The sequence below is a fragment of the Pteronotus mesoamericanus genome, unplaced genomic scaffold (assembly GCF_021234165.1).
Source record: "Pteronotus mesoamericanus isolate MK-2021 breed Mesoamerican mustached bat unplaced genomic scaffold, CSHL_Meso_final contig_199, whole genome shotgun sequence".
Classification (NCBI taxonomy): Eukaryota; Metazoa; Chordata; class Mammalia; order Chiroptera; family Mormoopidae; genus Pteronotus; species Pteronotus mesoamericanus.
The window spans coordinates 357,476-381,522 of record NW_026555083.1 but is presented as its reverse complement, the minus strand read 5'-3'; the positions used below and the strand labels follow the sequence as shown (position 1 = coordinate 381,522).

At 53.0% G+C, this 24,047-nt stretch overlaps 3 protein-coding genes across 4 annotated transcripts; 2 read left to right on the top strand and 1 right to left on the bottom strand.

Moving 5' to 3' along the window:
• The first annotated feature begins 58 nt into the window (after positions 1–58).
• LOC129066295 (zinc finger protein 132-like) lies at positions 59–3,570 on the top strand. The gene is made up of 2 exons (XM_054567842.1): positions 59–132; positions 1,629–3,570. The coding sequence occupies exons 1-2, from the start codon at positions 99–101 to the stop codon at positions 2,144–2,146; spliced, it is 552 nt and encodes a 183-aa protein (XP_054423817.1). The 5' UTR covers positions 59–98; the 3' UTR covers positions 2,147–3,570.
• A 3,864-nt stretch (positions 3,571–7,434) lies between these two features.
• Positions 7,435–13,469, top strand: ZNF132 (zinc finger protein 132). Its single transcript, XM_054567811.1, has 3 exons — positions 7,435–7,732; positions 9,564–9,723; positions 11,292–13,469. The coding sequence occupies exons 1-3, from the start codon at positions 7,679–7,681 to the stop codon at positions 13,211–13,213; spliced, it is 2,136 nt and encodes a 711-aa protein (XP_054423786.1). The 5' UTR covers positions 7,435–7,678; the 3' UTR covers positions 13,214–13,469.
• A 2,955-nt stretch (positions 13,470–16,424) lies between these two features.
• Positions 16,425–23,742, bottom strand: ZNF584 (zinc finger protein 584). 2 transcript variants are annotated; one of them, XM_054567832.1, is made up of 4 exons: positions 23,372–23,742; positions 22,584–22,707; positions 18,504–18,626; positions 16,425–17,960 (listed from the first exon to the last, which is right to left on the bottom strand). In XM_054567832.1, the coding sequence occupies exons 1-4, from the start codon at positions 23,387–23,389 to the stop codon at positions 16,870–16,872; spliced, it is 1,356 nt and encodes a 451-aa protein (XP_054423807.1). In that variant the 5' UTR covers positions 23,390–23,742; the 3' UTR covers positions 16,425–16,869. The 2 variants fall into 2 exon arrangements, with proteins under 2 accessions (XP_054423807.1, XP_054423808.1); XM_054567833.1 differs by lacking the exon at positions 23,372–23,742 and having other exon boundaries at positions 18,504–18,686; positions 22,584–22,643.
• Positions 23,743–24,047: the final 305 nt, after the last annotated feature.

Below are 24,047 nucleotides of genomic sequence, written 5' to 3'. Positions count from 1 at the left end.
TGGCAGGGCTGTGTGACCTTTGAAGACATGGCGTGTACTTATCCCGGAAGGAGTGGAGGCTCCTGGATGAGGCTCAGAGACGCCTGTACCACAGAGTGATGCTGGAGAACTTGGCACTTGTGGCCTTGCTGGGTAAGGCCCTCACCCTTCCGGCCTCCTGTTCTAGGCTCTGCTTTTCCTCTTCTCCCAGGAGCAGCATCTTCCCACAGCTGAGCATGGACACTGCTTCCTCCCCTGAGCTACCTGCTGTGTGTCCACAGCTGGGCCGCAGGTACACCTGCTCCTCTCCGAGGAGACCCAACAGCTGCGTCTGAAGCCTTCCTGGCCAGGGCCCGGGACTGGGAGCCAGAGTCAGGCTGCCTGAGTTTTTCCAGATGGGCAGGGCCCAGGTTCTGCCCCTTTTTCTGTCACACATCACATTTCCAGGGGTCTGGCTGTGCCATGGACTGTAGACCTCAACATGGTCAGGGCCTGTGGGGACCCCTGGGCTGTTCCTGTGAGACAGCCACCCCTCAGAAGCTTATTTTGTAATATTGTATTTTCTTCCCATTTGTAAAGATGACATGAACTCCCTCTGGTCTGTCACAGGGTGGGTTGCCCTGAGCTGGGCCAGCCGCTTACCCACCCTGTCTTTCTCCCAGGACTTGCATCTTCCAAGCTCTGTGTGGCTGCCCACCTGGAACAGGGCAAACAGCACTGGGTGCCTGATAAGGTGGACATGTCTGCAGCTACTCCAAGAGAGGCAGAGAGGGGGCTTGGCTGTGGGGAATGGGAGCTGGGGGCAGATGTGAGATGGGACAGGGCTCACACTGTACTGTGTACTTGCTGTGTCCACTAATGCTTGTGGCTGGGGCCAGTGGCCACATCTTACTCCCACCTTCTTGCCTTTTCTACTTTCTCCCTGGTCCCTCTATTACGGACGACCCCACTGCTCTGATTTCTGCCTCTCCCCCATTCTCCTCATCCCTTGCCTTTGCAGGGCCATCCCACATCAGCCTCCACCCAGTGTGCTAGGAGATGAGTGCATGTGCTCACAGAGACTTGGGCTCCAGGTGCCCAGGGGCAGCTGGATTTTCCCAAGTTTGTGCGCATCACTCTCCGTCCCTCTTCCTTGTCACAGATCTGGGGCCTGCCTGTACGGGTGGGCCCTGCTGAAAGCTAAGGAGTGGGTGGAGGTCCCTGCCTCTCCTCCCAGCCTGGACCCCACACCTGCATTCTCCTACATGATAAGGGCTTGCCTCCTGTGGCTTTTGTTTTTTAAAGATTTATTTATTTTTAGAGAGGGGAAGGAAGGGAGAAAAAGAGGTAGAGAAACACTGATATGTGAGAGATACATCAATTGGTTGCCTCTTGCACACACCCAACTGGGGACCTGGCCCACAACCCAGGCACGTGTCCTGACTGGGAATCAAACCAGCAACCTTTTGATTTGCAGGCTGGCACTCAATCCACTGAGCCACACCAGCCGGGGCTCCTGTGACTTCATTGAGCCAAGTCCTGCACTGTAGGCTCTACTGCACCCTCACTGGATCCTATCGACTCATCCCTGAATGTGTAAGACACACATCTGGGAAGAGGTTGTCCCAACAAAGCCTACACAGACTTCACCAGCATTTCTCTGCTTTCAGGTTGCTGGTGTGGAGTGGAGGAAACCCTCCTGAGCAGCATGTCCTGTTCGGGCCCCACTAAGGCAGCTCCTTCCAACCAGAGGGCCAACCCCTGTGACATATGTGGTCTGGTCTTGCAAGACACCTTACACCTGGCTGATCCCCAGGGCATACGTCCAAGGCAGACATTGTGTAAGTGGGAGGCACGTGGAAAGGACTGGCTCAGTGCAAAATCTCGCCAGCATCGGAAGCAGCACAGTGGAGAGAAAGCCTTCACGTGCAGGGAGTGTAGGGAGCATGTCTGGGGCAGCCATGACCTCTTCCAGCTCCAGGCCACCCACAGCGAGGGGAAGCCGCGCAGGAGCCCGCGGCACCGGGAGCCCTTCCTGCCCGGCTCCAGTCGCAAGCAGCAGCAGCAGGGAGTCCGCGCCACACGGAAGCCCTTCAAGTGCAGCGGCTGCAGGAAAGCCTTCCCGGAGGCCTTCGCGGTCCTCCACCACCCAGTGACTCCAAAGACGAACCCTTCAGGTGCCCAGTAGGTGGAAATGCCCCCAAGGAGAACTTGACTCTTGTTATCACCAGAATCATACTGGAGAAACATCCCACGGCGTATGGAACGCAGGAAGGCCTTCAGCCACCTGTTTCAACTGAGGATGAAAGTTCAGGCTTGAAAAACTCACCACAGTTGCAATGAATGTGGGAAAGCGTCCAGCTGCAAACATGCGCTCGGTCAGCTGTACGAGTGTAACAAATGGGGAAAAGCTTCCACTGCAGCTCAGACCTCTGTAAGCACCAGAGGGGTCCCACTGGGAAAGGGCTCCGAGTGCACGGACACAGGAGCATCCTCTGCCAGAGCCCCGCCCACGCAGCACCAGAGCGGTCCCACCAGAGGAGGGCCTCAGCAGTGCGGCACCAGGGAAGCACAAGCTGGAGCTCTCTCCTTGTTCCCCATGAAAGGACTCACTCTGAGGCCACCTTTGTGGAAGGAACCTCTGTGAGGAAGCCATCAGCCAAAAGTGGAAACTTGCACATCCCAATACCCCCACCAGCACATTGCCCATTGGTGCCTTAAACGGGGGGAAGCTTTCAGGGGCTACACTAACCTGTCCAGGTGCCATCTCACCTCTGCCAGCTGGCAAGCCCTCAGAGCAAGTGCCTGTCACCACAACATACTCAGGGAAGGCAGACCTGTGTCCTCTCATTCCCTTCAGGGAGCCATGAGTGATGGGTGTCCTTTGGAGTGGCCTCATATTCCACCTCTCCGCTGTCCCCAGTGGTTCAGGCATCCTGACCTGTTCTAGAAGGATTTGGGGTCGGACCCCATCCTCAGAGATTTCCCTTCTTTGTAGGCTTTGTCGAGTCTGCAGATGATACCAGGACGGCAAGGAATAGCTTGCTCTCAAGCTTAACCTATTTGCCCTGTGGCCCAAGGCCGCCTGGGACAGACAAGATCTCTGGGTCAAATCTTGTGTCTGGAAGCCAGGACCGCCTGCTGGGCCCAGAGCTCTGGGAAGGGGGCATTTGATGTGGCACTCTGCAGTGCTTCCTGGGCAGCACTCCCGCGATCCTGGTAACGCCCCATGTTCCCAAGGAGTGTCGAGGGGTCACTGTCTCCTAGGACCTGCCCGTGACTAAGGCCCCTGAAGTCCAGAATCGTAGGTAGGGGTCACTAGATATAAGGTCTGCAGGGGCCAGGTGGAAACATAAATGGGTGCAGAAACAGTGGGTTTGAGATCAGCAGGTAGGGAGACTGGCAAATGGAGGAGGTACAGGAGCTGCTGGGCCTGGGCCATATCAACCCACTCACAGTGACATCACATGGGGAGCTTGAAATCAGTCATGGTGGAACTTAACCACTAAAAAATAGCAAGCAATAGCTTTCTGCAAAATAAAACCCTGAGAAAGACTGATTTACAGGGTTTGCCAAATTTGCTGGCAGCCACCTTGGGAGACTCAGCTCTGCAAGTTTGCAGACATCCTGCACACCCTCGTCTTGTCCTCTAGAACAAGTGTGGCTGTCCCTTTGGCAGAGGCACAACAGGCAGTGTCCTGCTTTCTGCCAGAGCGGAGTACCCTAAGGTGGTGTGGACTCCTTTAGCCTCCCTGGGCTGTTCACTTCAAGGCTGTCACGGCATAGGCAGGGACTGAGAAGCGATCTGGCAGTTCCAGGTGAGTTGGTTTTTGCTGCCACTGAGGCAGGGTGGTCCCCACGCACAGGAGGCAGAGATGATAGAACCAACATGGTTGTTGCCCCACTTTCTGCTTTTCTAAGAGGAGTGAAAGATCCTTTTTTTTTTTTTTTTTTTAATGTGGATCTTTTTCTGTTTTGTTTTTTTCATTTTTCAACTGCCTTTGATTTATAAATGATTTTTTGTGGGGTTTGTTTTTTTTTTTAAGATTTTACTTCTTTTCAGAGAGTGGGGAAGAGAAGAAGAAAAAGAGGGAGAGACACCTCTGTTGGTTGCCTCTCACACACCCCCAACTGGAGACCTGGCAGCCAACGCAGGCATGTTCCCTGACTGGGAATTGAACTGGCAACCTTTCAGTTTGCAGGCTGGTGCTCAATCCACCGAGCCACACCAGCCAGGGCGATTTTATAAATGTTGACAACTATTTCCGCAAAACTTCTATACAAAGAATACAGGTGTATATGTTGCATACGTGTTCCTGGGCCAACAATGGTCACTCTCAGAAAATAAGCAGGCCTCCAGGAGTCCTGGGTCCCCAGACATAAAGGCTCTGACCCACGGTGTTTGCCACATGGCATGCCACACACGGGCAGTGGCACTCAGGATGACTCTCCCCGCCACCCTGGTCCTGATGATGATCACATGAGAGATGGCATCCCAGGCAGGACCGTGGGCAGCCACACATGTGGCAGGCCAGCCTAAGCTCTCCCTAGGATCAGTCCTAGGATCCCTTGGACTCAGGCCATCTCTTCTGGGTCTAATAACTATATTCCACCAATATGAGGGGCTTGGGATCACAGTTAAAGCTCAGTTGAACTTTGGGACCTCCAGCCTCCAAGCAAAGGGATCACCAAGAGGTCAACTCCTTGTACACATGTGCTCAGCTATCGTTCAGTAGACACAACACTGCTCCCAGGACGTGAATGACCTCTTCACTTGCCTTCTGCTCTCCCCACCAGGGTTCTATGCACCAGTCAACTTACTGGAACCTTAGTATCTCCCTGGTGAGGCCAGGACGTAACAAACAGGTTTTCAAGAACTAAAGATAAGTATCAGCTCAGGAGGACATGTTAAGGGGAGGGCCATGCCAGTGCCGGAGGACCTAGCTACAGAGGGGAGAATGGGAAAGGCTAAAAGGCAGAGGATAGAGGGGGGTCACCCAGGGGACTGGGGTTGGGGGAAAGCAGGGTGGGTGTTAGAGGAGCCAAAAAGATAGAAAGGAGGCACGGCTACACACTGTGGTGCCAGGACAGCAAAGGGCACAGGTCAGGTACCAGGGGAGAGACCAGCCTGCTGCCATGGGCCCTCCCACACTCTCCTTGGACTCACCAGGGCTGGTCCTGCATGGGCCACTCTGGCCATGGCCTGATTTGAGCTGCCCTGTGCCCCAGCCAGGTCTCCTTTTAGTGGTCAAGTTGTGTGACCACATTGCGGGGGGCGGTGGGGCGGGGCGAGTGGAGGCAGCAATTCTTATAGGGGATCAAGTGCTTTGTGATGGGCCAGGGTGGGTGACGATCACTAAACCTCCAGACGGACGTGCAGGGAAGGCCTTCCCTGGAAAAGCTCCGGCATCCCACAATCAAGGACCGTGTCCCCGTGAGGCCAGTACCAGAGGCGACACGGAGCCGCTGGCAGAAAACGCGGGCTGGACTGAAGTGTGACAGGACAGAAAAGCAGCAGACCCTGACTGGGTCACCTGCCGGGAAAATAACTGAGCTTGACGTGATCTGCTAAACAGTGTGTGATTTTTTTTTTTTAAAGATTGTATTTATTTATTTTTAGAGAGCGGGGAAGGGTGGGAGAGAGGTAGAGAAACATCCCTGTGTGGTTGCCTCTCGCGCTCCCCCAACTGTGGACCTGGCCCGCAACCCAGGCCCGTGCCCTGATGTGGAATCGAACTGGCAACCCTTCGGTTCACAGGCCAGCGCACAATCCACTGAGCCACACCAGCCAGGAGGAGCCCACTTTTTCTGAAAGAGATACGTGACCTTGTCCTGGAAGGTCACTGGGTCCTGCAACACCAGACCGGGGAGGCAGATGAATGTGATCTAAGCACTGGCACAGAACACAGGACTCCAGCCTGGCCTTACAGCCACATCTTCTGTGTTTCCCACACGCTGTCCCCTAAAGTATCTGAGAGCGGGGGCTCTCCTGCCGGAAATTCATTCTCCCAAGATCCACGGGTCTTTGGAAAGTGCCTCTCTTTCCTGCTCCCACGTTCCTCCACCCAGCCAGTGGTCCTTAGCCTGGACACCCCAGGGCCCATCTGCAGCCGCGGCCTTCCAAAGTCCCATTCTCTGCCCGTCCTTTGTCCCCGCCACCACTGCACTGCAGCCTGGACACCGGGAGGCCAAACTGGAACTCCCTGTGTGTTCGCATGGGCATGTGTCTGTCACCTCTTTGCACAAGCCTCCCGACAACCAGGACTCAACACCTACAAAATCCAGCTACTAATTTCCAAAACGTCCCCTTCCTGCCACCTTCTTTTCTCCACGGGCAGCACCTCATTCTTCCTAAACATTTGGGATGGTCCTTCATTCAGCCCCACGCCAGCAGGAATCTACGCGGAATCTGACCACGTAACCCCGCGCCCTGCTTCTATGGCAGACAGGCCACCCTCGCAGCCGTCCTGAGGAATATTGCCGCAGCCGCAACCTGAGTCTCGCCGCTCCCAGCCGTCCACGAGGTGGGACTCCGACTCACGCTCTCGGTCCCCTGCAGCGGAGAAAAGCCTCTCCCGAGCGCGCTCAGGTGGGTCTCACCGCCGAGGCCGTGCACATGCGGATCTACCTGTACACCCTCCACATCTTACCAGCCAGGTTTCTGAAAGGAGACCCCCACCGATCGGAACGCCGAGTCCTGGGGCTCAGAGGCGAACTTAGGGCACGGGGGCTCAGAGTCCAGCCGGGTGGGGCCAGGAGGCCCTTCCTCACCGCCGGCTAGTCGCTCGGCTCCCGCGTCAGGCCCGTAGTGCGGCCGCGGGTTGGGTCCTCACCTCGGAACGCCTAGCCTGGGCCTCGGGCTCCGCAAAGCGGACACCACGCCGCCGGCCCCTCGGAACCGCCCCCTCACGGCCGCGGACACCCTGGCTGTTGGAGGTCGTATTTCGCTGCATTACGTGGCGTACGCGGTGCCCAGACTCTCGTGCTCTCCCCGCTCCCGTTCCCTTGGGCGCCGGAAGCCTCCTGGGAAAGATCCACAGCCCGGCAGCTCGGCTCTTCCGCTCTGTGAGGACCTAACGGCTTTACGCCCGAGCCACGGACACGGGAAATTCCGTCCCGCCCCTCGACGACTATTCGCCGGAGTACGTCCAGAAATGCCCCTTCCTAAGCTGTCATTGGCCAGCAGCGGTGAGGGCGCTCGGCGAGGGGCTGTTCGGGTAATGTAGTTCGCGTCTCGTGAGCCGCGACTCGCGGTGCGGCTTTCCTGGTCACCTAGGCAACGACCAAGCGGCACTGCCATTGGCTCAAAAAATAGAGTCGTTGTCGGCGGCGAGCCTGGAGCCAATCAAGCTCGCGACTGGGACGCGTTCGAGGGGGGAGCCGAGTACGGACCGGGACTTCCGTCGTCGCCGTTGCGTAGTCGTTTGGCCCCGGACGCCCGGCGTAGGCGGCCGCTGAACTTGAGGAGAAGGGGGCGGAGAGGTGCCAGGACACCTCGCCAGACGTACACAGGCACTTTCGCCCCCGCTAACGATCGCTCCTTCCAGACCCTCGATTTTCCCGGGTGTGGAACCGACCCGACGAGTCTCCGCATCCCGCCTTCGTCGCGCGGCCTCTGGAGGAAGCTCCTAGCTCTTCGGGTCCCTTTATACTGTGGAGACTGAGGCCCTAAGTGCGACTGTCAGCCCTTGGTCGCCGCCCAGTGCGGGGTGGGGTTAGGATGAGCCTGCGGGTTCCGACCCGGCCGGGAGCGTCGCGCAAGAACTCGCCGAAGGTGAGTGGAGGATCCCGTCCTCATGATCCGGGATTTAGGAAGCGGCGGTGCCAAGGACCTTCGCCTGCAGGAGTCTGGGGACCTGCCTATCCAGGCCAGAGCTCCCATAGTAGGGCTTCACATTTTTAGAATCCTATGGGATAAGGCCTGGAAGAGCGTCCGGGCATAGGGCTGAAGTGGAAGTGTCCCGGGAACTGCAGGTCTCCATTTCGTCTGCTGCAAATAGAGGACCAGGGCGGCCAGAGTCAGGCCTGGGATGGCAGGCTGGCGGGCCGGGCCTCTAATCCGAGGTGGGAGGAGTCGAGGAAAGTTTGGAGCGTTGGAGGGAGGTGATGTGATCAGGCCTTAACCTGCTCCCTCTGGATGGCGGGCGGAGCAGCAGCGTGGCGAGGTTGGAGGCAGGAAGAGCATCCAGGAGGTGACGGCCATCGGCCAGGTTCCTTTGCTGGCTGGACCAGCAGTGCGTCCGCAGACAAAGGAGAAGCAGCTCCTGGATCTGCTTTTCAAGCCGTGGATTTGATAGCCTGATGTGGGCATTGAGGTGTCAGGGTGGGCTCTGATAGGTTCTTCAGCTGTGGAAGTCGGTGTGAGGAGGAGATTTCAGGGGGAAGGTTAAGATTAGGGTTTCAAGGGGAAGAGCTGAGGGAGGGAAGGAGGGAGGGGGCAAGGGAAAGTGGGGGGGGGCAGAGACAAATGTATTTAAAAAGTAAAATTAAAAAAATACAGTATTTTAAAAAAATAAATAAATAGGAAATTTGAAAGAAAAAAACAAAAAAGATCGGGGTTTCGGCCATACTGTATTTGAGACGGGCTGCAGACTGCCAGGTCGGGGCTGGAGACGGCCAAGGGTTGCAGGCTTGGGTGGACGCCGTGTGCAGCTGTGGGCTGGGTTCAGGGTGCTGACCAAGCCTCTTAGCAGAGAGTAGACTTGGGATAAAAATATGAAGCGTAGAAGCGGTCGGATGACAGTGAGACCTGACGTTAGGGCGGTTTATATTGCTACAGCTTATCGGGTGTTGGGGGCCTAGGGGTTTTGTCCGTCTGGTGGAGCAGCAGGAGCAGAAAAGGTCAGGCTGAGTCCCTGCGCGGATGGTGGGGACTAAGGGATCTGGGATGTGTGTATTAAGGAGAGCGAGGACAGCTGTGACTGGCCAGCATGTGCAAGGGCAGAGGTGGATAAGGACAGGAGTGTCTGGAATCTATTCATGGTTCCACGGAGCTGAAGGCTGAAGCAGCCGGGCGAGGAGGGGAGGCATTTGCTAGAGGGGCGATGGCTGTCTCCTGCAGAGGGGGTTTCTGGAGATCTGGGGCAGACCAGGTCTTTATTGGATGCTGGTTGTCTTTCTCAGGTATGCCATGTGCACAGGGGAATATGGGGGCTCCAGGGAGTTGCCCACGGTGTGGACCCAGGGTAGAGGGGTGGAGAAGTGCAAGTAATGTGGTGCCTGTAGAAGGCAAGGGGAATCAGTGGGCCCTGGTGCTAGAGGCTTGAGGCAGAGAGGAGAGCCTCCATATTCGCGTATCTGGGGCATATGAGGGAAAGCGGCCAGTGTGGGGAGGGGAGCAGCCTGCCAGCCCAGCGCTCAGACAGCATCTATCTGCCCACCTGGCTTTTGTTCCTCTAGATTGTATTGGCCTGAATACAGTGACTGTGGGAGTCCAAGGAAAGGGATTCGAATGGTTCCAGGGCCTCTGAAGCGGGGGCCTGAGGAGGATGGACTGAGAGGGTTACGAGAAGAAGAGATGTCAGTGGTAGATACTGCAGAGCTCTGAGTCACAGGGCAAGGGCCTGGATGTGTCCACTTGACTATTTTGTTTCTTTGTTTTGTAGCCCACTTTTTGGCCCCCCTTCTCATCATTGCGGAGCCCAGTGACATTTGAGGATGTGGCCGTGCACTTCTCCCGGGAGGAGTGGGGGCTCCTTGATGAGGCTCAGAGGCACCTGTATCATGATGTGATGCTGGAGAACTTTAAGCTCATGACCTCACTTGGTAAGACCCTTATGCCCTGCCCTGCCATGGTGACCAGGTTCTGCCCTATACCTTTTTCCCATAGAAAGTGCTGTTTTTCCCAAATCCCAACCGTGGATGAGGCTTCCTTTCCAGGTTTCATGTTGTAGAAGCTGGGACTGGGCTGTGTGTACTCCCCTGTCTCTCTCTGGACAGCCTCACAAGTGATCCTAATAGCTGTTGCCCAGATGCTTTGTAGGAGCAGAGATTGAGGATCAGGCATTTCTCTGCTCTGCCTAATGGATCACACTGAACTTGACCCAGTGTGAGGTCATGCCCAGGTTCTGCCCCTTCCCCCATGAGACATTTTTTAAAAACAGTTTTAGCCCTAGCCAGCGTGGCTCAGTTGGTTGGAGTGTCGTCCCGTAAACCTAAAGGTTGTGGGTTCAATTCCTGGTCAGGGCACATGCCTTGGTTGCGCGTTTGGTCCCCAGTAGGGGCACATGCAAGAAGCAACCGATCAATGTTTTGCTCTCATCTCACATTAATGTTTCTCTTCATCTTTTTCTCTTCCCCTTCCTGTCTTTCTAAAATATTAATAAGCATGTGCTCAAGTGAGGATTTAAAAAAAACAGCTTTATTGAGATACACCATGAAGATCACCCTTTAAAAGTATATGTTTACGTAGTTGTATAAATATCACAATCCGATTTTAGAACATTTTTATCACCTAAAGGGAAACTTTATACCCTCTATTCCCTCATCCTTTTCCCCCTTGAGTCATGGGCAACTTCTAATCTACATTCTGACTATGCAGATATGCTTATTCTAGACGTTTCATATAAATGGAATCATAGAATTTATGTTTCTCTGTGACTACCTTTCACTTAGCTTACATTTCAGAGGTTCACCCATGTTGTAGCATATACAATATTTATTCCTTTTTATGGCCAAAAAATACTCCATTGTATAAAGTTCACGTATCCAGTTAATGGACTTTTGGCTTGTTTCTACTTCTTGGCCATCATGAAAAATACTGCTGTGAACATTCACATACAAGTTTTGTGTAGATATGTTTTCATTTCTCTTGGGTAGATATATATATATATATATACACACACACACATAGGAATGGAACTACCCAACTGTTTTCCAAAATGGCGACATCATTTTACACTCCCACTGCACTGCATGAGTGTTCCTGTTTCCATCCTTCCTCAGCAACACTTCCTATTGTCTTATAGCCATTCTTGTGGGTGTGAGGTGGTATCTCATTATGGTTTGGATTTGCATTTCTCTAATGACTAATGATGTTGCATATCTTTTCATGTGTTTACTGGCCATGTGTGTGTACACGCATCTCCCTTTGAGGACTGTTTATGCATGTCCTTTGTCCCATCTCTGTCCTCACCTCTGGTGAGGCCTCCTTTGTTCTGTGGCATAGCTGGGTGTCATTCTGCACAGTCAGCCCTTCACTCTCACTCTGGCCCCCTTAACCCTTCAACAATCCCTTGGGCCCCTTCCTATATGTGTCAGTTACACATTTCTAATGAAGTCACCCTTTCTACCAAGTGGAACACTCAATTAACCAGAAATTTCTCTGCTCTCAGGTTGTTGGCATGAAGTGAAAGTTGAGGCCCGTTCTAAGCAGAATGCTCCTGTGGAAGGGGTGTTCCAGGTCAGGATCCCCAATATATATCCTTCTACCCGGAAGACTGATACCTGTGACATGTGTGGCCCATTCATGACAGACATTTTACATCTAGATGAGCATCAAGGAACACATCCTGAGGAGGCGCCCTACACATGTGGAACATGTGGAAGACAGTTTTGGTTCAGTGCAAACCTTCCCCAGTACCAGGAGCACAGTGGAGAGAAGCCCTTCAGATGGGACAAGAACAGGGATTCCTTTTTTAAGAGCTCTATGGTCTGCCTGTCAGAGAAGCCCTTCACTTGCAGGCAAGGTGGTAAGGATGTCTCAGACAGCCATGACCTCCATCAGTACCCGGCCTCTGACAGCAGTGGGAAGTCACACAGGAGCACCGAGTGCAGAGAGTCCTTCCCACATAGTTCCAACTTTGGGCAGCTCCCAGAAGGCCATACCACAAAGAAGCTCAAGCACAGTGACTGTGGCAAAGCCTTCCAGAACAGATCGGCCCTCCTCAGCCACACGAAAACTCACTCTGAACAGACACCATTTAAACGCCCAACAGTTGGAAATTCCTTAGAGGAGAAATCAAACCTTGTTAATTACCAAAAATCTCACACCGGAGAAACATCTTACCAGTGTAAAGAGTGTGGGAAGGCCTTTAGGTACCCATCTAAGCTGAGGAAGCACCAGAAATTTCACACTGGAGCAAAATACCATCAGTGTAGTGACTGTGGGAAAACACTAAGTCACAGACTCACACTTCTTCGTCACCAGAGAATCCACAGAAGAGAAAGGCCTTATGAGTGTAGTGCATGTGGGAAAGCCTTTAGTAACAGGTCACACCTCACTCGGCATGAGAGAGTTCACACTGGAGAAAAGCCTTTTCAGTGCAGCAAATGTGGAAGAGCGTTCAGCCAAAGCTCCAATTTCTTTCGGCATCAGAAAGTTCACACCCAAGTAAGACCATATAAGTGCAATCAGTGTGGTAAAGCCTTCAGCCGGAGCTCTGCTCTCATTCAACACTGGAGGATTCACAGTGGAGAAAGGCCTTTTGAGTGCCGTGAGTGTGGGAGAGCTTTTAACAATAACTCCAATCTTGCTCAGCACCAGAAAGTTCACACTGGAGAACGACCTTTTGAATGTAGTGAATGTGGAAAAAACTTTAGCCAAAGCTCCCACCTCCTTCGACATCAGAAAGTTCACACTGGAGAACGGCCATTTGAATGTCGTGAATGTGGGAAAGCGTTCAGCAACAGCACCATCCTCATTCAGCACGAGAAAGTACACACTGGGCAAAGGCCTTACAAATGCAGCAAATGCAGGAAAGCCTTCAGCCGCAGCTCCAGCCTGATGCAGCACTGGAGGATTCACACAGGAGAAAGGCCTTATGACTGCAGCGAATGTGGGAAGGCCTTTGCTCACAGTTCGAGTCTCATTGAGCACTGGAGAGTTCATACAAGGGAAAGGCCGTATGAGTGCAATGAATGTGGGAAATTCTTTAGCCAAAACTCCATTCTCATTAAACATCAGAAAGTTCACACTGGAGAAAGGCCTTATGAGTGCAGTGAATGTGGGAAATTGTTTAGCCGAAAGTCCAGCCTCATTTATCATTGGAGAGTTCACACTGGAGAAAGGCCTTATGAGTGCAGTGAGTGCGGGAGAGCCTTCAGCAACAACTCTCACCTGGTTCGTCACCAGAGAGTTCACACACAAGAAAGGCCCTACAAGTGCAGCCAGTGTGGGAAAGCTTTTAGTGAAAGGTCCACACTTGTTCGACACCAGGTAGTTCATACCAGAGAAAAGACTTATGAGTGTGGTCACTGTGGGAAACTCTTTAGCCGCCTCTGCAACCTTGCTCAGCATGAAAGGACTCATACCTGAGTGGAGCCTTATGGAAATGGACTTTGTGAGAGAGTCTTCATTCAGGTCAACCTTCATGCAGTAGAACCCCAACAGAGATATTACCCACTTGCACCACTGATGTGGAGAAGCCTTCAGACGCTACTCTGCCTTTTCCGAGTAGCCTAGGAACCTGGGCAGACCTGTCACCTAGAGCACAGTCCTCTGTCCAGCCTGCCTGGTTCCAGGCAATTGCAGTAGTCCTCAGCTTCCTGTACCTTCTCTTCCTTCCCTAGAACGAATCGGGATTGTCCTGGGCCTATTGGATGGTTTCATTCCCTATTGGATGGTTTCATTCCCATTGCCTCTGAGAGGGCTTGGGAATGAACTGATCCCATGCTGGTTAAGGGGACTCATGTGTCCAGTTTGGGCTTCTTGGGAAGATGCACATTCCCCATGGGTGGGTGGTATTCAATCAAAAATATTCCCAATATCTCCAGTACTGATTCTGGTGTTAATATTCTCAATTGCCACCAATTTGCTGTATTTTATAAAATTGACATTGTGTCCAGTCATCATGAAGACTAAGCTCTTCATCTACGAGAGTTAGAATCACTTTGCTTCCTTAAGTGACATTGTGGACTGCAGGTTTGCACGCACACCCTCCGCCCCCCCTCCCCCCAAGAATTCATTGGTTTAAGCCCTAACCCTCTCTGTGATGGTATTATGAGGTGGGGCCTTTGGGAGGTGATGAAGCTTACAGGAGATCAGGAGGATGGGATCCCATGATGGGATTAGTGTCCTTTTAAGATGTCAAGAGAGCCCTGACTGGTGTGGCTCAGTGGGTTGGGCATAATCTTGCAAACTCAGAGGTCACTGGTTTGATTTCACATCAGGGCGTGTGCCTGGGTTGCAGACCTGCTCCCTGGTTGGCCTATGCAAAAGGCAACCAATCAGTGCTACTCTCACATTCAATGTTTCTCTCCCTCTAAATAAATAAATAAATATCGTTTTTTGTTTTTAAGTCAAAAGATACCAGAGTTTCCTTTCCCCATCTTGTGAGGACAGCAAAATAATGGCCATCCATAAGCAAGGAAGAAGGCATGAAACACATCTATTTCTAGCCTCCAACATCAATGAAGCCTTGAGCCCTTGTTGGTATGTTGCTAATTCTTTTCTTAAATTTTTACTTATGATTGATTTTAAACAGGGAGGGAGAGAGAAAATAGCATCATTCCACTTATTTATGCATTCATTGGTTGACTTCTCTGTGCTATGCCCAGCAATCAAACCTGCAACCTTGGCCCACCAGGATGATGGTCCAACCAACTGAGATGCCCAGCCAGGGGTGTTACTGGGTCTTTAACAAACACAAATGTAGTCCTGATTTCAAGTGTGCAGATGTCTATGAGTACAAATGGGTGCAGGAGCGTCAGTATCCAGCCTAACATCAAGGCATGGAGAACACAGAAAGGGAGAAAACTCCAAACGGGGCAGTGAGTGAGGGGACTCGTGAAGAGGGGATACCTTGGCCCCGTTGTTGAAGAGGCATTAGTGGGAGAGGCAGAAGGGCTGGGCTGGGCCAGGGCAGGCATCTCTGACAAGCTGGGGTCACAGAACAAATGACCAGGAGCTGCTGAGTGGATTCTGGAAGAGCTACTGGCTGGGGATAGGGTAGACTTGGGGCAGCAAGGACAGAGGCTGCAACCATGGGCTGCTGGCGCTGGCTTGCCAGTTGAGCTTGAGCCAACATGATGGGATGAGCGACTCCTGCCCAAACTGGCCCTCTGAGCAGGCCAGAGGGTCAGAGCTCCTGGGCTTTGTTCAAGATGCCCCAGCCTCACCAGGGAAACTGCTCTCCACCCCCACCCCTTAGGTTGGCTGCTATGTATGGAGCCCGACCAAGAGACCAGAAAGCAGATTTAGGGCAAGTGCAGAGGACCCTTCACCCAGGTACAGGGTCACCTGCCCCCATTTGTTCAGAAACCTGCGCCCTCCCTGGCTCAGCCAGACTTTGCCCTCACAGAGACCCCCCTCGTGAGAGGCAATAATTACACCCAGGGAGGAAGGCCTCAGCAGACCTGAGGTGGGCATACAGTTTATGGTGGAGGGGAGACATTGAGCAGGCCAACCCAAAACTCCCCTGCATGCAAGTCTGCCTGGGGCTGTACCTTGTATGGTCACCACACCTGCCATGGGGGGGCGGGGGGGACCAGCCCAGTTAGAGGCAGCAGCAGTGGTTTCCAGCCCCAACACATGGTAGGAAGAGCAGTCCGGCCCACAGCCCCTCACGGGGGCCTCTGGCTCTCTCCAAACCCAGTTCCCACTTACTGTTCTTCACAGGAAGCAGTTTCAAGACAGGGACACAGGCAACATAACACGTTTTGCTGAACTGACATTGCATTTACCTTGTGGGAAAATTTCCCAACATTTTTTAAATCAAAAGGCTCCACAAACCACAAGATGAACCATTTCTCCCTTGAGCCGAGGGGCAGTGGCCGCAAAAACATTGAAGGTGTGCAGACACCAGGAACCCTGGCTGGGTCACAAAAGCCGTATCCCGGGACACCCAGGGTGACGGCCGGGAGATGGACATGCCCAGAGGCTGAGAGAATCCAGAGGGCCTGTCGGTGACTGGCTGGCTGACCCTTGGCCACAGCGGACAGGTTTGTAACCTGCGGAGTTCTGCGACCCTCGCCACCGGAAGCCACAGCTGCCAGAGCACTTGTGGAGGCCTGTCCAGACCAGCTCAGGCCTGCCAGTATACCAGACTCCCCACGCATTACCGCAGCGCTTCTGGGCCCACTTGTCTTCCAACAGGCCACTGTAGGTTTTATGGTTAGTCTAGAACTTACTCCACATTCCAGATTTCAGAGGACACGGCTTCCTCCGACCAGTGCTGGAGATTCTGGAACATTCTCTGGGAACAAGGGCCCTGGCTCATGTTGTCTCTAGACACACAGGGCATCTTATGCCAACTCTCCATTCCTGACCCACCAATAAACCTGATACCCAGCCCACACAATTTACCCACTACGCCTCTCAGTTGCTCCCTGCAGGTCTCAGGCACCAATGCCAGTGAGGCCGACCTCAGCCAGAACTGTCCTCTGCCATCCTGCTGTCCCCACCCAGACGGACAAAAGTCAAGGATCCCCAAAGAAGCCATTCTCTCTAGTCATGAGCCCAATTTTGTTCTCTATCCCCTCACAGAGATCAGAACCCCCTGTATGAAAGGTGACTTAAGCAACAAGGCCTTTATTGCCGTGCATTCCAGAGCAGTGCGAGAAAGTTCTGGGTTGGGTGGATACACAACAGGTACCATGTGTAGTATCAACAGTGTCCATGAAATCAGTCCACCTTCGCCGGAGGCCCTTGGAGACACTGCTTAGCTAAGTTGTTGGCCACAACTCAGTCATGTCCACGCCTAAACCAGTCAAGAGGAAAAAGGACCCAACACGGGCTCCACCATTCATGACTCCGGTCCACACACAGCAGGGTGAAGGATCTGCTGTCCCTGGGCACACCGGGGTGATGAGGCACATGTGGGGACATGCCAGGTGGCAGAGGTGCGATGGCTTCTGTCACAGCCTGGACAGGTCAGAGTGCAACACAGCTCACAAAACCTTCCCACATACCTGGCACCCCCACAGCGTGGCTGTTGGGGTGTGTCTGGTTCAGCTTTCAAATGGCTCCTCTCCTCAATCTCCTTTTTGCAGAGAGACCCTCCCTGTTGAGCGAGGTGCCGACTCTGGCAAAAGGCCTTTCCGCATGGCGTCCCCCTCTGGCCTTTCTCCTGCGTGGCCTTTCTTGTGCTGGAGGAGGGTAGAGCTGTGTTTGAACGCTTTCCCGCACTCCGTGCACTCGTAGGACCTCTGCTCCGTGTGGAACTGCTGGTGCCGGTTGCGGTAGGACCTGGTGGTGAAGGTCTTCCCACACAGGCCGCACTCGTAGGGCCGTTCTCCAGTGTGGACCTTCCAGTGCTGGTACAGGCCCGAGCGGGTCACGTACGCCTTCCCACACTGCTTGCACTCATAAGGCTTTTCTCCAGTGTGAACTCTCTGGTGGAGAATGAAGCTCTGGTTGTATTTAAAGAACTTCCCACATTCCCGGCACTCATACGGCCTGCCGCCAATGTGAACTCTCCGGTGCCGGATGAGGGTGGACAGGACGCTGAAAGCTTTGCCGCATTCACTGCAGGCATAGGGCCTCTCTCCGGTGTGAATTCTCTTGTGCAGAACAAGGGCGTCTTTGCGGTTGAAGGTTTTCCCGCACTCACCACACTTGAAAGGTTTTATGCCTGTGTGAACCTTCTGGTGCTTCCTCAGTTTAGATGGGTAACTGAAGGCCTTTCCACACTCATTACACACGTTGGATGATCCTCCAGTGTGAATTTTTCGGTGATGAACAAGGGCTGAGTTCTCCTTGGGGGCATTTCCACCTGCTGGGCACCTAAAGGGTCTCTCTTCACAGTGAGTTACCAGGTGGTCAAGGAGCGCGAAGGCCTTCAGGAAGGCTTTCCTGCAACCGCTGCATTTGAAGGGCTTCTGTGTGGCGCGGACTCCCTGCTGCTGCTGCTTGCGACTGGAGCCGGGCAGGAAGGGCTCCCGGTGCCGCGGGCTCCTGCGCGGCTTCCCCTCGCTGTGGGTGGCCTGGAGCTGGAGGCGACCTAATGGGACCGGGGTGTCCTTCACAGACTCCCCACCCAGAAGGTGCTTCTCTGACAGGTGGACTCTGCAGCTCCTCGCCTGTTGCAGAGGGGCCTCCCCATTGTCCAGTCTATGAGGACAACCTGAAACAGAGACACGGCATTGCGGAGAGCTGGAGTAGCGGGCGGAGGCGCCTTCGCCGCCAGGGCACATCGCGTACACCCAGCAAGGAGCCCACAGAATCGCCAGGAAGAAGCAGGGAAATGTCTGCTGAGAAAGGGCTGGCCCAGCACAACAAGGCTCCAGCAGATCACAGAACAGGGAGCCCTCAACAAAGACGAGGACGCAAAGACAGGAGCGGTGGCAGGAGGCGAGCTGGGCCTCGGAGTCGAGTCACGTCTCCACAGCAGACTTCAAGCAGGGCCTGAGCCACTGGTGACCGTGAGCGTGGTGAAGAGGGAACAGGTGACAGTTGCAGAAAGAAGGGGAAATGACGAGACACAGAGGCCAGAGAGGCGGGCCATCAGGGCCTGGTCACGGTGGACACGGCAAGACCACACCGTGTGTCCACAGGGAAAGGCAGGGTGGGAATACGGTGCGGTCACCAGCCTTTGCACCAAAAACAGACACGGGACCCAGCACGCTGTGAGGGTGCCACTGAGACCAAAGCACCCCACCCCACTCACCGAGACCAGGGCCCCTCCTGGCTTCTGCTCTGCTGACCAGAGTCATGTCCACCATGTTGGGCACCCGGGGCTCTTCTTCACCCTGCAACTGGGCCACCGCATGGGGTCTTGAAGGTACAAATCCTAGGAGGGAGAGAGTTGAAGAGGCCAGCTGGCCACACACCACAGGAAGTTTATGTCACCCTGGCAACAAGAAGGAAACCAAGTATTTCAAAAAGAACTTTCCCTGTATATTTAAAAATTCATCGAAAGGATAGATCTCATGGTATATGTTTTACTACAATTTTTTTTAAAAGAACCTCTTATGAAGCGAAAACTAGCATAACTGAAGTAAGAAATAGATAAACAATAATAGCTGGAGATTTCAATTTCTAACTTTCAGTAAAGGGATAGAACCATGAGGCAGAAAATGGGCAGGGATATGGCACTTGAGTAACACTAAAAATCATCTAGAACTAACAGACACTTATAGGACATGCCACCTAATGACAGTAGATACACATTGTCACATCCTCTGGAATGTTTTCACTCTGGAACATTCTCTACAACAAACCACTTGCTAGGACACAAAACAAGCCTCAGTGGATTTCAGAGGACAGAAAGCATAGAAAGTACGTTCTTTGCCCGGGCTGCTGCGGCTCCGTGGATTAGGTGCTGGCCACCCTTTGGTTCCCATTCAGGGCATGTGCCTGGGTTGCAGGCCAGGTCCCCACATGGGGGCATGTGAGAGGCAACCAACTGACATATCTCTTCTTACACATCAATGGTTATCGTCTTCTCTTTCTCCCTCCCTTCCTGTCTCTCTAAAATAAATAAATAAAATCTTTTTAAAATTTTTTTAAAAAGAAAGTATGTTCTCTGACTATGAGGAAATTAAACAGAAATCGACAGAAAAAAAGGGGAAATTCACAAATTTATAGACTTTTACTAAGAAACTCCTAAATAACCACAAAGAAATTACAAGTCAGTTTCACTTTTTTTCTTTTTTATTTCATTTATTTATTTTTAGAGAAAAGAGAAGGGAAGGAGAAAGAAAGGGGGAGAAACATCAATGTGTGAGAAAACCGTCGATCTGTTGCCTTTCTCACACCTCCAACCAGGGACCCGCCCGCCGCCCAGGCGTGTGCCCTGACCGGGAAATCGAATCGGCGACCTTTTGGTTCACAGGCTGGCACTTAATCCACTGAGCCACACCAGCCAGGCACAAAGCGCTTTTAGATGAACGGAAATGAAAACGCGACATACAAATGTTTTGGGGGAAAGCAGTACTTAAAGGGGAAATGATAGCTACGAACACCTCCGTGCTGTTTCACGCACAACACTTGTGACACCCAGTCGGTGGGGACTTCTCCAGGCCACTTCTCCAACGTTGACACCGACCGGGTGTTTAGGGGCACGTCAATTCTGACACCAACTACCCAGAATTACTGTCAGACCCCACAGCTTAAGGGCTCAGTCCCACAAGTCTGTCCCCACTCCGGACATCAATGATAAGTCCCAGGCCTCCTGTATGTCTGACCGATTGGCTATAAGTTGGAGGTTCCCACCATTATTGGTCCCTCCTCAGGTTCAACAGTTTGCTAGAACTGGGGCTCAGAGAACTCAGGGAAAGAGGTTACTTAGATCACCAGTTTATGGTGAAGGACACAGCTCAGAAGCAGCCCAGGGGAAGAGATGTACAGGGCAAGGTGTGCCCCGGGTGGGGATCGGGAGCGGGGTGGAGGCGCGCCCGTGTTCCCTGGGGGCACCGCGGTCCCTGCACCTCCATGTGTTCACCAACCCAGAAGCTCTCCAAGCACCACTGTTTAGATGTGTTTATGGAGGTTTCACTGTGTGGGGATGACCGATCAAATCATTGGCTGGTGCTGACTCACCCCAGGCCCTCTGCTCTCTGTGGGAGGCTGGGGGCTGGGAGGACAAGGGGCAGGGAGTGGTGAAAATCCAACCTCCCAATCATGCATTGGTCTTTCTGGTGACAAGGCCCCATCCTGCAGCTTCTGGGGGTCCCCAGCTACCAGTCACAATTAGCGTACAGAAAACACTCTCATCACCCCAGATGCCGCGGGTTTTAGGAGCTGCGTGCCAGGAAATGGAAAGAAAGTCAAAATGCAAATGTATTTCTACCGAAACATGCATATTTAAAAGAAGACCTCAAACCTGTGATCATAAATCCCTAACAGGAGCAGGTCAGCATGGGTAGTCACATCCTAGGCCTACAACTTTTTTAATATTGTCCTTTGTTTCTGCACGTCGAGGTTAACAGACCTTTGAAATGCCTCTTTTCAGACCTCTCAAAAAAGCACATGATCTGAACTACATTGTGATACACTCTCTGCCTCACTTTCTTCCACCTTTATGTAATCTTCCTCCTTAATTTCAAATGTGTAAAAGAAACTGCAACACTGTTGTTCTCTCCTGCATTTGAGATCTTGCTCCCTGGCACAGGTCATCCGTTTTTGCTCAAATAAGCTCTTATTAAAAACTTAAAAAAAAAAAAAAATTCAAATCAATATCCTAACATTACATCTCAAGGAACAGAAAAGAGAAAGGCAACTAAACCCAAAACTAGCAGAAGGAAGGAAATAATAAAGAGTAGAAATAAATGAAATAGAGATTGCAAAAACACAATCAAGGAAACCAGAATCTGGTTCTTTGAAAAAAATCAACAAAATTGAAAAATATTAAACTGACAAGAAAAAACAGAAGACTCAATTTATTACAAAGATGACTGAAAAAGGCGACATTGCTAACAACTTACAAAAATACAAACTCTTCCAAAAAACAACAGAGGAAAGAACATTTCCCATTCACTGAAACCAAAATTACCTTCACATTCAATCCAAACAGAGGCATTACAAGAAAAGAAAACTACACCACTGATAACTCATTTAAAAATTTTTTTATTTATTGACTCTTTTCAGGGGATGCAGGGCAGGGGCAAGGGGAAGGAGGGAGGGGGCAGAGAGGGAGAGAGAGAGGCTGATTTGTTTTCCACTTATCCATGCATTCATTGGTTATTTCTTGTACGTGCCTTGACTGGGGATCAAACCTGCAACCTTTGTGTACTGAGACGACGCTCTCAACAACTGGGCTAGCCGTCCTGGGCACATTGATAACTCTTATGAATATAGTTGCAAAAATACTAGCAAACAAAATCCAAAAATTAATAAAAAGTATTATAAGGACAACAGAGTAGGCTTTATGCCAGTAATGCAAGGCTGAACATACAAAAACTAAATCCAGAAAGACATCATGTTAACAGGATAGAGGACAAAAATGACACCATAATTTCTATATACATGGGAAAGGATTAGACACAGTCGAAGGGCTTTTCATGCCAAATGCCCTCAATGACTCGGAAGAGAAGGAAACCTCACCTGACAAGGACACCTGCAAAAACCTACAACTAATATCATACTTACTAGTAAAAGTAACGTACTGCTTTTCCCATAAGATTGGAAATAAGACAAGGATGTCTACACTTACCAAATAAAATGCCGGAGGCCCTGACAGGGGCGGCTCGGTCGGTTGGGCACTGTCCCACAGAGCGAAAGGCTGCAGGTTCGATTCCCCGTCAGGGTGCATTCCTGGGTTGCCAATTCGGTCCCCAGTAGGTGTGCGTATGAGAGGCAACTAATGGATATTTCTGTCTTACATCCATGTTTCTCTCCCTCTTTTCTCCCCCTTTTCAAATTCGTGGCTCAAGCCTGGCCCAGGCAAGGCCCTATACGATTTTCTTTGGAGAAAGAAGGCAAAACTGGGAGCCGAGGGGCCACGGCTTCAGCAGGGTCACAGAAAAAGGCAGAACTGCGTGGGATTTGTTGCGAAAATTGCGAACATCTGAATCCCAAACCCTGGGGCCCTTCTGAGCCCCAGAAGGCCCTGAGGAAACAGGTGTGGAGGCTGCTAACCGGTCTGCTCACGAGAGAGGCGGGACAAGCACTGCCCAGCCCCAGTCCTGGGCACCAACCGGGGCAGCCTGAGAAGAAAGCAGCCTCCTTGGTGTGGCTTTAGGATGAACACAAGTTCCCACGGGGAAGACAGAGGTGGCCGGATTTCTGGGAGAGGTGAGGGCCTTACCCAGCGAGACAATGAGTGCAAAGTTCTCCAGCATCACATCACGGTACAGGCTCCTCTGGATGGAATTAAGGAGACTCCACTCCTCCCGGGAGAAGTACACAGCCACGTCCTCAAAGGTCACCCCCTGCCATGATGGATTCAACTGAGCCTTCGAGTCAACAGTGGGTAGAAAAGCCAACCAAAATGTAAACAGAGAAACACAGCCAGGCCCTTGACCGGTGCCTGCCACATCTCTTCTTTCGAGCCCCAATCCCGCACCCGCACTCTCATCCCCCTCTCCTCCTAAGATCGCTCCACCTCAGGGCATTACCAGGGCCCCCAATACAACTGGCGCCTCGCTCATGTTCCTCCTGGATTCTGCATCCAGTCCACAGAAACACGCTGGGGACCAGACAGATGCCAACTACGTACCGGACCGGGAGCACAGGCGCCCCCTACCTCCTCCTGCCGGCCAGATCCCCCTAACCTCACAGAGCTCATCCTCCCCTCCCAGGCACAAGCACCTGGTCCAGCTGCCCGCCAGGCACACAGTCCAGCAACAACCTCTCCAGTCCGCCCCAGCGGCGCGCAACTAATGGACCTGCCACGGCCCAGTTCTGCGCGTGGTGTCTCCGGAGTGACACGGCGGAGAGCAACTTCCCCGCCCGCCCGAGGCAGCACCACCGCCCGGAGCCACGCACGCATCTCCGAGCTCCGGCCCTGGTCCACCGGCTTTTGCTCAGCTGTCCCTCCCCTCCCCAGCCTTGCTCCCTCCTGGGCTCGTTCGGTAGCGGATCCCTACCACTCACCTGCGCCTCCTCGGCCATTGGAACCTGCGGGCAGAGCGTGGCTGCCACCAGGACGCGCACCCAGTGTCGGCTGAACTTGGCTGCCGCCCGGGCGCAGCCACCTCCGACCGCCGAGAAAACCTCGAAGCTCGGTCTCCGCCGGGTACGAGGTGCCGAGGGCTGCGGAGCCCCCTCCAGGGAAGCGGGACACGCGAGCCTCACGGAGACAGAGCCAGCCCGAGGGCGCCCGCGCGTGCGAAGACGCTGCGTGGTTCGTCTCCTTTCTCCTTCGCTGGCGGCGGGACTCAAGGGAAGTTGTCCGGCCCGCGCCGCACCCGCCAGAGGCCCGCACAGACTCGCCGCCCGCAGCAAACGGAGCACTGCCAGGGCAACGCCGGAAGTCCCGCCCCCCCCGCCCGTGCTGCCAGCGACTCCGGCGAGATGGCGCCCGCCTCTCGCTTTCTCTTCATTTCCCAGCTTCCCTCGTGGGGCCGCTTGCTCGTTGCCACGGCGACAGGGGAGGGCGTTCCCCGCTTCCGCAGGACTCAGAGAACTACATTTCCCATAATGACCTCACGGTGCGTCCGTAACGACGCTAACCGATGACGCCACGGGAGGTGGGCCTTTCCGGGCGAGCCGGGACAGCAAGGAGAGGCTGCCCGCTGTAACTTGGGAACCACAGGGGGCGGAGGAACAG